The sequence below is a fragment of the Hyperoodon ampullatus genome (assembly GCF_949752795.1).
Source record: "Hyperoodon ampullatus genome assembly, chromosome: 16".
NCBI lineage: Eukaryota > Metazoa > Chordata > Mammalia > Artiodactyla > Ziphiidae > Hyperoodon > Hyperoodon ampullatus.
The window spans coordinates 68,666,168-68,679,108 of record NC_136929.1 but is presented as its reverse complement, the minus strand read 5'-3'; the positions used below and the strand labels follow the sequence as shown (position 1 = coordinate 68,679,108).

Here is a 12,941-nt window from a genome sequence, read left to right as displayed (position 1 = left end):
ATTTTGGTCTCCAGAACTCATTTTTTATAAATGATTACTATTTATGAGGGGACATTTAAATGAAGTTTCATTAAAATATTTGCAAAAGTAATTTTTCCTTGATTTTAAGGATCCTGCCTGTGTCCTTGCCATATTTACACTCTAAATTGCAGGTATATAAATATAATAGAAAATATCTACATTTTGATCACTTTATGTATTGTTTGTTTGTTCTCTTCCCCACTAACTGTGAGCTCCTCGAGGGAAGACACTGTCTTTTCCTTCTTTGTGTTCATTACGTAATGAATCATAATGCCTATGCAATAACTCAATAAATTTATGAATACATAAAATACAGTGGTTGGACAAGTAGTAGCAACTAGCAACTCCCAGGCCCCCCACAACCCCACAATCCCACTATACTCCTCAAGAAGTATTTGTTTAGTGAAAAGTACATGATCTTAAAAATCAAATAGAACCAGGTTTAAATTCCAACTTAGACACTCATTGAGCAATTTAATCTTACTGACCCTTATTTTTTATATGTAAAAAGTGAGGACAATACCTCTTACATTACAGGGTTTCTTGACGATTGAATGAGTGAGTATTCATAAAGAATCATCATAATCTAGCACACAGTAGGCACTCAATAAACACTGATCCTCTATCTTCCTCTAATATCCCAGACTTATCCTCTTTAAACTGGATACTCAGCAATGTGCCAAGAATGTCACAAAGCCACTGCATAAACACAGTGGTCTTCCTACTGCATATATATTTTTTCTAGATGGCACATAATTATATTAATACAAAACAGTTATTCAGGAATTCTTCTAGTCATCAAATGTTTTTGAGCGCCTGTTATGTAGCAGCAGTCTGCTGGGCACAGGGGATAAAACAATAAATAAGACATGGGCAATCTAATCTAATGGAAAGGAAGGAAGGTAGGTAGGAAGTGAGGAAGGAAGGAAAAAGGAAGGGAGGGAGGGAGGGAGGAAGGAAGAAATTAAATTCTGACAAGTGCTGTGAAGGAAACAAAAAGTTGCAGAGCTAGAAATTAGTGGAGGGAGGAGGCAACCTCTTCAGATAGAGGGGGCAGAGAAGAGTTTTAAAAGCAGGTGGATTTAGGGGGCTTCCCTGGTGGCACAGTGGTTAAGAATCCACCTGCTGATGCAGGGGACACAGGTTCGGGCCCTGGGCTGGGAAGATCCCACATGCAGTGGAGCAACCAAGCCCGTGCTCCAACAAGTGAAGCCGCCACAATGAGAAGCCCATGCACCGCAACAAAGAGTAGCCCCCGCTCACTGCAACTAGAGAAAGCCTGCGCGCAGCAACGAGGACCCAACACAGCCATAAATAAATAAATAAATAAAATTTTTTTAAAAGGCAGGCAGATTTAAGCTGGATGATGAGGAGACAACCATGCTAAGAGTCAGGGACAAGCATTTAAAGTGGAGGAAATAGCAATGCAAAAGTCATCTGAATCCTTCCGGTAAAACAAATTTCATGTTTGCTGGTTGGCAATTTCCCTGACTTCCTGTTATTTGGGACTTTTTGATAGATATTTGGGAAGCGCTGCCCTGGAGAAGACTTTGCATGCCAGGTACAAGAGGTAGGAATGGTGGATAAAAGCCACTCTCCTTTCCATCTGTATTTAAATTGGAAGCTTACAAGGGCTATAAGTAAGTATCCAGAATAAACTGGTACAACTCAAATATGGAGCTAAAGAATGTGAACTAGATTTACATAGCTCTTAAGCTTTATGCTGCATTTGCATTTCAACGATAGAGATTCATACAAATTAATATAAAATAAAACCAAGTTTCCTCTTGGAACACGCTGATGCTTTCCTTTTGCTTCATGTGGGCATATTGCCATGAATGGTAATTGCTTCTCTTTATGTAGCTATAGGAAATCACAATTTTAAAACATTAAATTATTGTAAATTTCACTAGTCACATTTACTGAAAAGCTCTGTTTTCACTAAAGAAATCTGAAGAGAGGGGATTTAAGTTGGATAACTTTCTTGAAGGAGGGATAATAATTTTATCTCATTTATCTTTGTGTTGCTAAGACCTTGCACAGTGCCAGGGACATAGTAGATGTTCAACACTCTATGAGTTAAAATGAAGTCATAATTTCCAGTTGGGGTTGGTGAGGGGCACTGAGAATTTCTCGATCTTGGGCATTTATCACTACAAGTAAATTCTAATGAAATGGAAGAATGTGTATATTCCATAGCATATGCTTCTGTTCATAATCATTGGATTTGGCTGCACTTTTGACCCCCTGTGTGCCCTGCATCTCTAACACTTGGGAAATTCTTTTTGTGACAGAGCCTTCATATTCTTGATAATGGGCCTAACAAAACTCTATAACACAATGAAGCTGAGGGGGCAGAAAGTAATTACAGTACTTTCAGGAAGGAGGGATAGTTATGGTCAAGAAACTTGTTTTGAAACTGTGCTTGGAGGAGCTGTCCATGTTGCCCTAATGAAATTACTGGGAAAAAAATAATATAAGCAATTTCTTCAGATGTGACCTTATTTTCCCTAGGTTTTCAAATCATTTTCTAAATGGAAGAGAAATTTTTTTTTTACACTCTGGAAGCGAAATGTATATTGTATGTGAAGAACAGTTTATCAGTACAAGATTCAAATATTCTTGATAGTGAGCAACATTGGAATTTGGCTTTGGTCTCCTATTTACAAATTGAAGAAAGGAAAAATACGTACCATGAGAAACTGAATTTAAGGACAGATTAAGTCAACTACAGCTACATGGGTTAGTTTTTAAACATTTATATTCATTTTTCAAAAATGAATTAATTTTTCATTCCATTAGGAAGTCATACCATAATATGTATCATTTATTTCCATTTTGACTTTTTGCCTCACAAAGGTCACAGTGTGATAGGCATAAACTCAGAATTTACTCCACTGTTACCATAGCAAATATTCCTTCCACAACTAGGCTGAAATATTTTGGTCCTATTGGACAGTTTATACCCCTTAAAAAAGAGTGTAGTTATTTAGTGACACCCTCTCTTAAACTATTAGTGAAGGTAACCACATCGACTGGCCTTTAGACCACCTCCTCGTGCCTAAGCTTTTCTGCTTGAGATCACTATTACTTTGGGTTCCCCATTTATCTCTCTCCAGTGACTGAGACCAGAGGAAAATGTGGATCAGGCCACACAAGAATCATTAGGAATCACCTTACAAGGGCAAACAGTGAGGCTGGGTCACAGTATGTCCTTTTTCTACGTCATGTTACATCTTACGTCTCTCTATGTTGAATAGCCTCTTCTGTCTGACCTCTATATTACATCTTTGGTAAAACATACAGAGAGAAGCTCTTGGACACTCCAATCAAGAAGCAATGATGGGAAGCCAAAAATGAGGGGATCTGACTTCACATTTTACAAACAGCAGGAAGGAATGACCATTAAAAATTTGAATCATAAAAATAATTTAATCTGAAAGATGAGATTAAAAAAAAAGAGGACAGCTGTTATTGAAAAACCCAAACTTATGGACTATTTTACATTTGCATGGAAATTTGAATTAGGCTTCAAAAATTCTCCTCTGATTTACATGTGAAGAAAAATTGTCCTCAGACTTTCCTCACCAATATTTCCTACCCCCAAAGAGCTTTCCATAAAATTTATGTGAAAACTGATTTGACTCTTTTCTAGTTTCTGCTGGCCTGCTTGTCTATTCTTTTTTTTTTTTTTTTTTTTTTTCTGTCAAGATGAAACACTAGCTGGCAGAGTGCATAAGCAGCTAAAAACTGAGCCTCTGGTAGACTGAAGCCCCACTGCGTGATACCTGAATACTTGTAGATAAGCTCCACATCCAATCTGGTGCATTTACACCGGATCAGAGTCACCAAAGACGGACTTCCTCATTGGAGATTTGTTAGAAAAGTACTTGTCAGTTCTGGCCAGGAGTTAACGGCAGTTGTTTCTTATTTACTCTCTTGACTGTAGCTTTTATGTGATGGAAACTATCCTTTAACTATAACAAGTTTGATTTGCTTATGATAAAAAGAAAATAAATCTATCACATTCTAGTTAAAACCTTCACATGCTACTTTTTTGTGTAAATCCCTCATTTGGTGATTTCTGTAGTGAAGCACAGTCTTTGCTGACGTAAATTCAAGATCAACTCTAGCTCAGGTTGGAATTTCAACAAGAGAGGTGAAACACAGAGGGTTCTACTTATGGCATAGTTTACAACTGGGACACATTCGTAAAATTTTAAAAGTGGGCTTTGCTTATTTCCTACTTAGGTGTCAGTTGGTTGAAGGTTATGTATTGTTAAGGTCTCAAATATAAAAATGGATATGGACAAAACTGTGCATGCTTGATGCTACAAGCATTTCACAGAACAGCAGAAGCAAACTCGGTCTGGTGATTCTGGTACAGCTGGTGGGCCCTGCACACTTGTTGGTCCAGTGTGAAAGTCTCCTTACAAATCTCCCCAGGAGACAGAAGAACAGCAGATGACTATATCCCAGAGACCCAATGCTGATGCTAATTTGAACTGAAGCTGAGATCTTGGGTATCTGAATAAGGGGCTAAAAGTTTTCTCCAACAGATTAAAGAAAAAGAGGTCTTCGAAAATGAAAACAATGATGGTTACTGAAGATAAGGGCAGCATTAGAGTATTATTTTTTAGTGGCATTATTTGACAAGATTATTTCAAAAAAGCCTTTAAAGATATTAACTCAGAGAAAAGGAGTTTTAATTTTCTCATTGAACTTTTCCAGAAACACATTATCTTCAACATGTAAAGAATGTGTATAGTGGAGTCACACAAAGTTTTTGAAGTGGTTTCCTTTCAAGTGTAAACATTTAAATGACCATATGAAGTAAGGACAAATGAGAAGATTCAGAATATGTCCACAATAACTGTTCAAATAAAGAACTGTTCAAATAAAACAACAGCTGCTAAACAGTTGGTAAGAAGTGGTGGTTCAGGGGGTTGTTAGCTGTTATTTTATGTAGTTATTGAAATAAGAAATTCAATAAATTAAGATGTAAAACATTTAAATAAAAAAAATGTAAAACATTTTGATTTACGCAGAACATTTCCAAATCTAGAAGCTATACAAATAAAAATTGCTACCCTTTTTTATTGTTAAGAGGACTCACCTGAGCAGTTGTTTTGGTACAGGTGTAATCTTTTGTTACTACTTCATTTATAGTATATATTTCAAGATAAAGTCTGGTTAGGCAAAGGAATTTCTTTTTTTAATTTCATTAAAATTTTTTTGAGATATGGTTCACATATAACAGTATAGTAGTTTCAGGTGTACAACATAATGATTTCACTATCTATACAACATATTTGTATAGATAGCGAAATGATCACAACAGGTCTAGTTATGCAAAGTAATTTCTATCCGTATGGAACCAACTGTACAAAACAGGAATTAAACCTACAATATGGCTGCACGAGGACCAGGGAAAAACTGAGTGAACTGATCCAGTTTTCAAGATGTAGAATATACTCTAATTTAACATCATACTGTGACTATCAATTATTCAGCAAGACTTGTGGCATGCTTAAATTTATAGTGACTAGGCAAGGCTCTTCAAACAACTTGTATAGATAAATAGTAAAACAGACTTCATCAAAGAGACTTACCTGCTCTCTCTTTGCTTTGTTTGTCAGAGAGCACCTGTATAAAAAAATAAAAACTCTCTTAATATCTCAAAATTACACTGTCTTCATCAAGAATATCACCATTGAGTTTGAAAAAAAAAATCAGATTGTAAAATTAGAATCGAATGGCCTCCAGAAATGAAAGTAAAATACCAATTAGGGTATTAGGATTGAATGATTTTAGCGTGCACGAAGCATTTGGAATAATACAAGTAATTAAAATACTCATTGACAAAGAAGATGCATGAAGTTTATTTTTCTCAGACTTATGTAAAGAGTTACACTATACTATGCATCCATTTAGCAACTAGAGGAAAACTGAAGTCTAGTTTTTGTCGTCTACTCCACAGCCCTCGTGTCACCAACAACCTCCTTAGTGCTAAAACCATCCCCTGCCTCACTTTACCTCTCAGTAACATTATAGCAGCCAAGGCAGCTGAGCACTCCTCCCGTCGAAAGCTTTATCCTTCTAGGCTCCTGTTCTCCCATGTGGTCCCTGCTATCTCTTCTACCTCTCTAACTGTTTCTTTTCATTTTCTTGGTGGATTCCCTTCTTGCCTGTGCCATTCTTGCATATTGATTTAATTTACTTTTGTTTTATTTCGTTTTTCAGACATGGTGCAGGGCTGGCTTCTCTTTTTACTTTGCACTTTTTCCAGGGTGATCTCATCTACTTTCCATCCATACCCTGATAACCTCCAGATTTATATCTCCAGCCCACATCTCTTTCCTTGAGCTTCAGGCCAATAGGGGAAACTGTTTATTGGACATCTGCGTTTGGACATTTCACAGACACCCCAAACACCATGTGTTCGGAGCTCAACATTATCCGCCCCCTCACACATACACCCAGCCCCAAACTGATACTTTTTCTGTGTTCCCATCTTAGTGAAAGGCATCACCATTGCTGTGGACTGAATGTGTGCGTCCCTCCCCAAATTTGTGTGTTGAAGCCTAATCCCCAATGTGATGGTATTTGGAGGTGGAGCCTTTGGGAGGTAATTTGGTTTGGATGAGGTCGTGGGGGTGGGTCCCCATGATGGGACTGGTGCCCTTATAAGAGGATGAAGAGTTCAGAGTTCTCTGCCATGTGAGGACTCAGTGAGGAAAATGGTCATTTGCAAACCAGGAAATGAGTTTTCACCAGACACCACATCTGCCAGTGCCTTGATCTTGGACTTCTAGCTTCCAGAACTGTGAGAAATAAATATTTGTTGTTTAAGCTACTCAGTCTATGGTATTTTTGTCATAGCAACTCCAACTGATGAAAACAACCATCTACCTGGTTGCTCAAATCGGAAACCCAAGGATCATCTTTGACACTTTTCTGTCCTTCCAGTTAAATTCTGTTTATGCCTACTCTCAAATCTTGCTTGAATCTATCTTTTCATATCTACTTCCACATCCTGGGCAACATTCACGTCATGCTTAGATAATTGCAATAGTTTTCTAACTTCTAGCCTGACTCTAGTCTTATTTCCCCCCAATCTATTCACATCCAGTGTGATGTTTCTAAAACACAATTTGATCATGTTGCTTTTGTTCTTGGAACTGTTCAATGGTTCCCCATTACCCTAAGAATAAATAGAGTTTAGAGGTTAAGATCTGTGTTTAGCAATCAGAAAGGCAGTTGCTTGCTGCGTGACCTTCAGAAAGTTACCAAATTTCTCTGAGCCTCATTTCCTCATCAGGCAAACAGGGTTGCTTTGAGGAGTAAGTACAGTAATTCATGTGATGTGCTGAGCAACAAGTGTGGCATAGAAGAGACATACAATAAATATTTGTTGATTATTCTGAAGGAAATTCTCAAAAACAGAGACTTATATTTTATTAACTTTTTCAAAGCATCATGTAAATAATACTCTACGAGAGTCAGGGATGAAAGAGACAAAACGCTGATGCAGTTAGAGCTTTGTCCTCTATAACAGCGGTCCCCAACCTTTTTGGCACCAGGGACCAGTTTCGTGGAAGACAATCCTTCCACTGACCGGGGGGTGGGGTGGGGGTGATGGTTCAGGCGGTAATGCGAGCAATGGGGAGCGGCAGATGAAGCTTCCCTCGCTTGCCCACCGCTCACCACCTGCTGTGTGGCCCAGGTCCTAACAGGCTGCGGACCACTACCAGTCCGTGGCCCAGGGGTTGGGGACCCCTACTCTATACCACAGTTCCTTGCACCCCATTTTTATTCTCTCTCTCTCTCACCTAATTTTATGTCTCTGTTCACACTTACACTGGGTAAAAGCAAGCTCACAAAAGGATTGATGACTAACAATGAGAAGATTCACTTTTCCCAAGGATATTCATATTTTAAAGGCAACGTCTGATAACAAACACCAAGTACTGAATCTCTAATGGTAAATCTTGAGACACTGTGACATGGAGGAGGAGAAAGCTCTCTCCACATTTCTCAAATAATATCAAGTAGGTGACTATTTCCTACTCTAGAGAGAATTCAACTGACTGGAGTAGTGTATCATATTTAAATGGGTCTGACTTGATTTGGAAGCAAATATATTTAATGACTATTTGATTTGGAATAGCAAGTAGAATAAAATCAGAAATTTTATTTACTTTTATTTTATTTTAAATTTTATTTACTTTCTAATTTTGGTTTTAATAAGTTTTAATAATTTTTGTTTAAAAATTTTTAATAATTTTTGTTTTAATAAGTTTTTTGTTTTAATAAGATAAGTTTTGTTACCTGAACATAATAAAACATTAAGAATCTTTTTTTTTTTTTCTTTTTTTGCATACGCGGGCCTCTCACTGTTGTGGCCTCTCCCGTTGCAGAGCACAGGCTCTGGACGCGCAGGCTCAGCGGCCATGGCTCATGGGCCTAGCCGCTCCGCGGCATGTGGGATCTTCCCGGAGCGGGGCAGGAACCCGTGTCCCCTGCACTGGCAGGCGGACTCTCAACCACTGCACCACCAGGGAAGCCCAAGAATCATTTTTAAATATCATAATAATGTTTTAATAATCATTCAACATAGAAATAACCCAGTGGGATTCTTCAAGCTCAACTGCTTAAAAATTCTCAGTTATGAGCTAAGAGCAATTGCTGCAGGGAAATGTCAGCCTGAGGGCTTAAAAAGGAAACAAAACATAGTAAGTAGGCTTTCTCAATCACTCCTTGAGATTGAGTGCTAATAGAGCTATCGCACATTAATAATGACAGTAATAATAAATAATCATTGACAGAAGAACTGAAGTCAGATTACTTGATTCCAAAATAAATCAGTGCAACCCAGGTGAAATAGGGATTTCCAGATAAAATAAAAGTATTTGACAAAAGTATGGCCAAGTATCATTTAGTTCTAAATACAGAATGTTGCACTGAAAGGTGCAGAGTTTGAATTTGATAAATGTATATGTAATATTAAAAATATTAACATTGTCACGATGAGAAAAAAGTAGGAATTAAATGCCTGAAATTAAAGCAACAAAAATTAGTGTTCTTGAAAAAAAAAACTGAAAAATATTTCTAAAGTTTAAAGATGTTGGAGATATTTGAAAATGAACCCCTAATGCATGTAACCATTTCAATAGTACATGAAAAATTAGACACAGAAGTGTAGGGACACTCCTTTCCCAGGAAAACTGATGAGACAACGATTAAATATATATATATTTTTCCTATGCTATGTCAGTTCTAAAATATTCATAAATGTGACGGTGAACATATATTTCCTTACGGATATACAGCAATATTTTAGCATAATAATTTTCATTAAAAATCACTAGATGACAGGAGCTGAGAGGAAGAGGGAATGGGGAGCTGTTGTTTAATGGGTACAGTTTTGCAAGATGAAAAGAGCTTTGGAGATGGAGGTGCTGACGGTTGCACAACAATATACTTATGCCACTAGATTGTACACTTAAAATGGTTAAGATGATACATTTTATGTTATGTGTATTTTTCCACAATTAAAAACACACAAAAATTAGATGCACATAGTCTATTGCCCCTTGTTATATGTAACCTCCCACTATCTTATACTTCAAACCCCTCTGTTTGGAAATCCAAATAGAATAGCTCTAAGATCCAAAATGTGACTTATGGGTACATAATAAGGGAACTGCCACTAACCTGGAGATAATCATTTATACTCCGTAAAGTCATCATGAGATTATAGTCAGCTCTAGAAACATAAAGAAGGAAGGGTGCTCTTTGGAGAAAATGTGGGATAATGTCATTCACTGATGCCAGGGCAATTAGATTAAAAGTCTCTAGACAACCAATGGGTTATTTCTCTGGATATTTTATTATTTGTTGAGTGTTTAGTCAACATATAGAAACACTCATGTCTAGCACTATGCTGGGTGTTTGACCCTTTCTCTCTGTTGTATAGATGGCTGAGGGCAGGTAATTATCCCTCTGGAGATTCGGGAACTCTACAAGGTCGAATTATCTCATGGATAAATCCTAGTAAATTCCTTTGAAGTATGTTTGAGTCACTTGCCTCATCTGGCGAGATCCTCAGAAGGTGTTAAGTTTTTAATACTGTTAAAGCCACAGTAATTATAAATCCATGTTCACAGAGTCTAAGAATAACAACATTTTAGGAATTTGTTTTATGAACATGAATTTAGTACACAATTGCTTTTTGGAACAAATTTACCCAGATATGTATCATAGACAAATATGCAGACTAAATGAATAGAACAATACTAGATAACCATAAGAACATCCAGATAATTTTTTATTGGGAGGCGATGGCCCTTGGAGCTTGTGATGATCAATCAAGTCAATAAATACATCGACTACTATTGTCCAAGTGAAACCAAAAAGCTGTTTCAACACCTGCTGTTCCTGAAACACAAAGGGCCCATTTGTTCCTAGTGCCCTTGTAGTAAGCCTTTAAAACTAAAAGCAGCAGATAAAATCCCAAAGTAAATAAACTCTTAGGAAAACATGTAAGCCATTTTACTATTTGCTCTTTACTTTGTCCAGAATACACCTGTTGGTTTTAAACTCAGCAAATTATACTCAGTGGTGACCCTGACTTAAACACTACAGAATAATGTCTAAGAAGCAATGAGCAGATAAGGTTAATCACCAGATTACCACTGGAAAGCTGGTTTCCTTGGACAAATATAAGGGATGTGAGTATTACACACTGACTTTGGCCCAAATAATTTAAGACTCACTGACTGTGATGTAGGTGAATATATATCTCAAAAAGAAACTTTTCCTAATCTCTCTCATGTTAGCTACTTAAAAGATTATGCACAAACTATACATAAAAATGAAAGAGAAAAGGAAATATTTAAAAGCATTGTAATCTCCAATTCCAGAGTCATTTTAAGGAGCCCTGCTAAGAGAAAAGTTTCAACCAGAGTATCAGTTCATGAAGAAATAAGATGAAAGTTTACTGTTCCTTAATTACCATACTAAATTCTCATTACTGACTTTAAATTTGAATTCAAAATATTCCAAGAATAGTCTTGTAGAGAAGTTTCCAAAACTTTTGATTTCTGTAAAAATTCCTTATAGTGGTTCCTACCTAATTGTCAAAGCTATTGCTTCCCTGACTCAGGCTGAGAAAAGCCTGTAGTAACTCTTAGTTAGTGGGGGTGTGGGGAGAAACAGAAGATAACAGATTTCCTCACAAATAAGTACACTATGAAAGCCAAATAAAAAGCTGTTAAAAAGACTAGAGAGAATACATAACATAATTTTAAATCTACTCTTTCTTTTTATTTGACCTTCACTGATTTCCTTTAGACTTGAGATATAGAAAGTAATGCTTATTTTCAGTGCTATATGAAAATTTCAGTAAATCTTAAACATGAGTCAAATGAAAATCTACTTTTATGGATTGAAAAATATTTTGATTCAGCCCATGATGTATAAATCTTTCTACTTATAAATTTAAATTTTGGAATATGTATATTAGTATTCCATATTTGAATAGAAGTAGTAAGTAATGCATAATTTCAGACATTTAACCTAAATGCAAAAAAAAAAATAGTCTTTACTAGTTCAGTGAGTCTGAAGTGATGTTATTTAATAAACCATGTCATTTTAATACGCATGCTTGACATCTGGTGCTGATAAAAAGGATTTTGTATTTTATAGTTAACATTTAAAGAAAAAACATAACTGTAGTTTTGCTGTTTATCACAGACCACAGATGGCATAGGCCACATTTGGGTGGCTTCATTTCCTTCTTGAATAGTTTATATAAAGAGGCCACTTGTTTTCTCTCTTTCTGTGTATGTTTTATATAAGGTTTGGATCAAGTCCCAGAAATGAATAAATGAAGGAAGAAAGGAATGCCTCAAGTGAAAATGAAGTTTCTTAATAACATAACTGATCAGAGAATTTTCCTGGATCAAGCCTAGTTAATAAAGTTCATTCTAAAACAATGATCCAAGGAATTTTCATCTGGATAAATAGTTGAAGTAAGTTTTCCAGAACTGCAAAAAACCCTCAGGACCTAAGAAGTTCCATCTTTTGAACAACTGCATTTTCTCTAGGCAAAGTGGACTAAATCTTTGATTCAAGGCAGATTTTGCCGGGAGCCTGTAGGGAAGCAGCAGCTGAGCATGATGCTACAGAGACAGCCAGACTGCTCTGGAGGTGTCCAGATGCTCTCCTTGTCTCTGGACCATGAACCTGGAACATGGATCTTCTTGTCCTGCTTTCTCAGACTTCCTGTGTTCCTCCCTTTAGATCCTATGCTGATTGTCCTGCTCCAACTTGGACATTGAACTTGGGGTGTCCCCTGACTCTGATTGACCCCAACACACCAGCTCCTGACCCTTTCCTATAGAAGATGTCACTGCTTATCTGGAGGCATCAATGCAATAGTATAAAACATATATAAATTTTCATTAAGTTTTGTTAGAAGAATTAAAAATCAATGACTACACTTACACGAGAATTTACCAGATAGTAATAACAGAGATATTATGTTATGAGACACTCAAAGTGACAAACAAAAGCTCTGAGTGCAAAGCCAATGGATTAATATATGAGAAATGGGAGTGTGAATTAATTAGCTCAAAATCAAACTTTTTTTCTCCTTATTTGGTTCAGAATCCTTTAATAATCATAAAAAGTGTTTGGTTTCATGATTTACCTACGAATTTCCTAGCCCAGTAACAAATCACAGGCCTAGTAAAAAATACTTCCAATATCTTGGTCTGGCTATCTAGCTTTACAAGAGTCCTGATCCACCCTAAGATAACTGGTAAAAGTAAAAGACTCCAAGATTTGATAATCTAGAAGGGTAGATAAGACATACACACAGAAACCAACAGAAAGCTATTCAATGAAGAATTTCT

At 36.6% G+C, this 12,941-nt stretch overlaps 1 protein-coding gene across 1 annotated transcript in view; it reads right to left on the bottom strand.

Moving 5' to 3' along the window:
* The window catches only part of STARD13 (StAR related lipid transfer domain containing 13), a gene marked incomplete at both ends in the record, with an annotated part of 396,567 nt that overhangs the window by 327,019 nt on the left and 56,607 nt on the right, over positions 1 to 12,941 (bottom strand). The window contains one exon of the mRNA XM_079721597.1: positions 5,634 to 5,667. Coding sequence (XP_079577723.1) covers positions 5,634 to 5,667 — 34 coding nt within the window. The remainder of the gene's footprint in view (positions 1 to 5,633; positions 5,668 to 12,941) is intronic.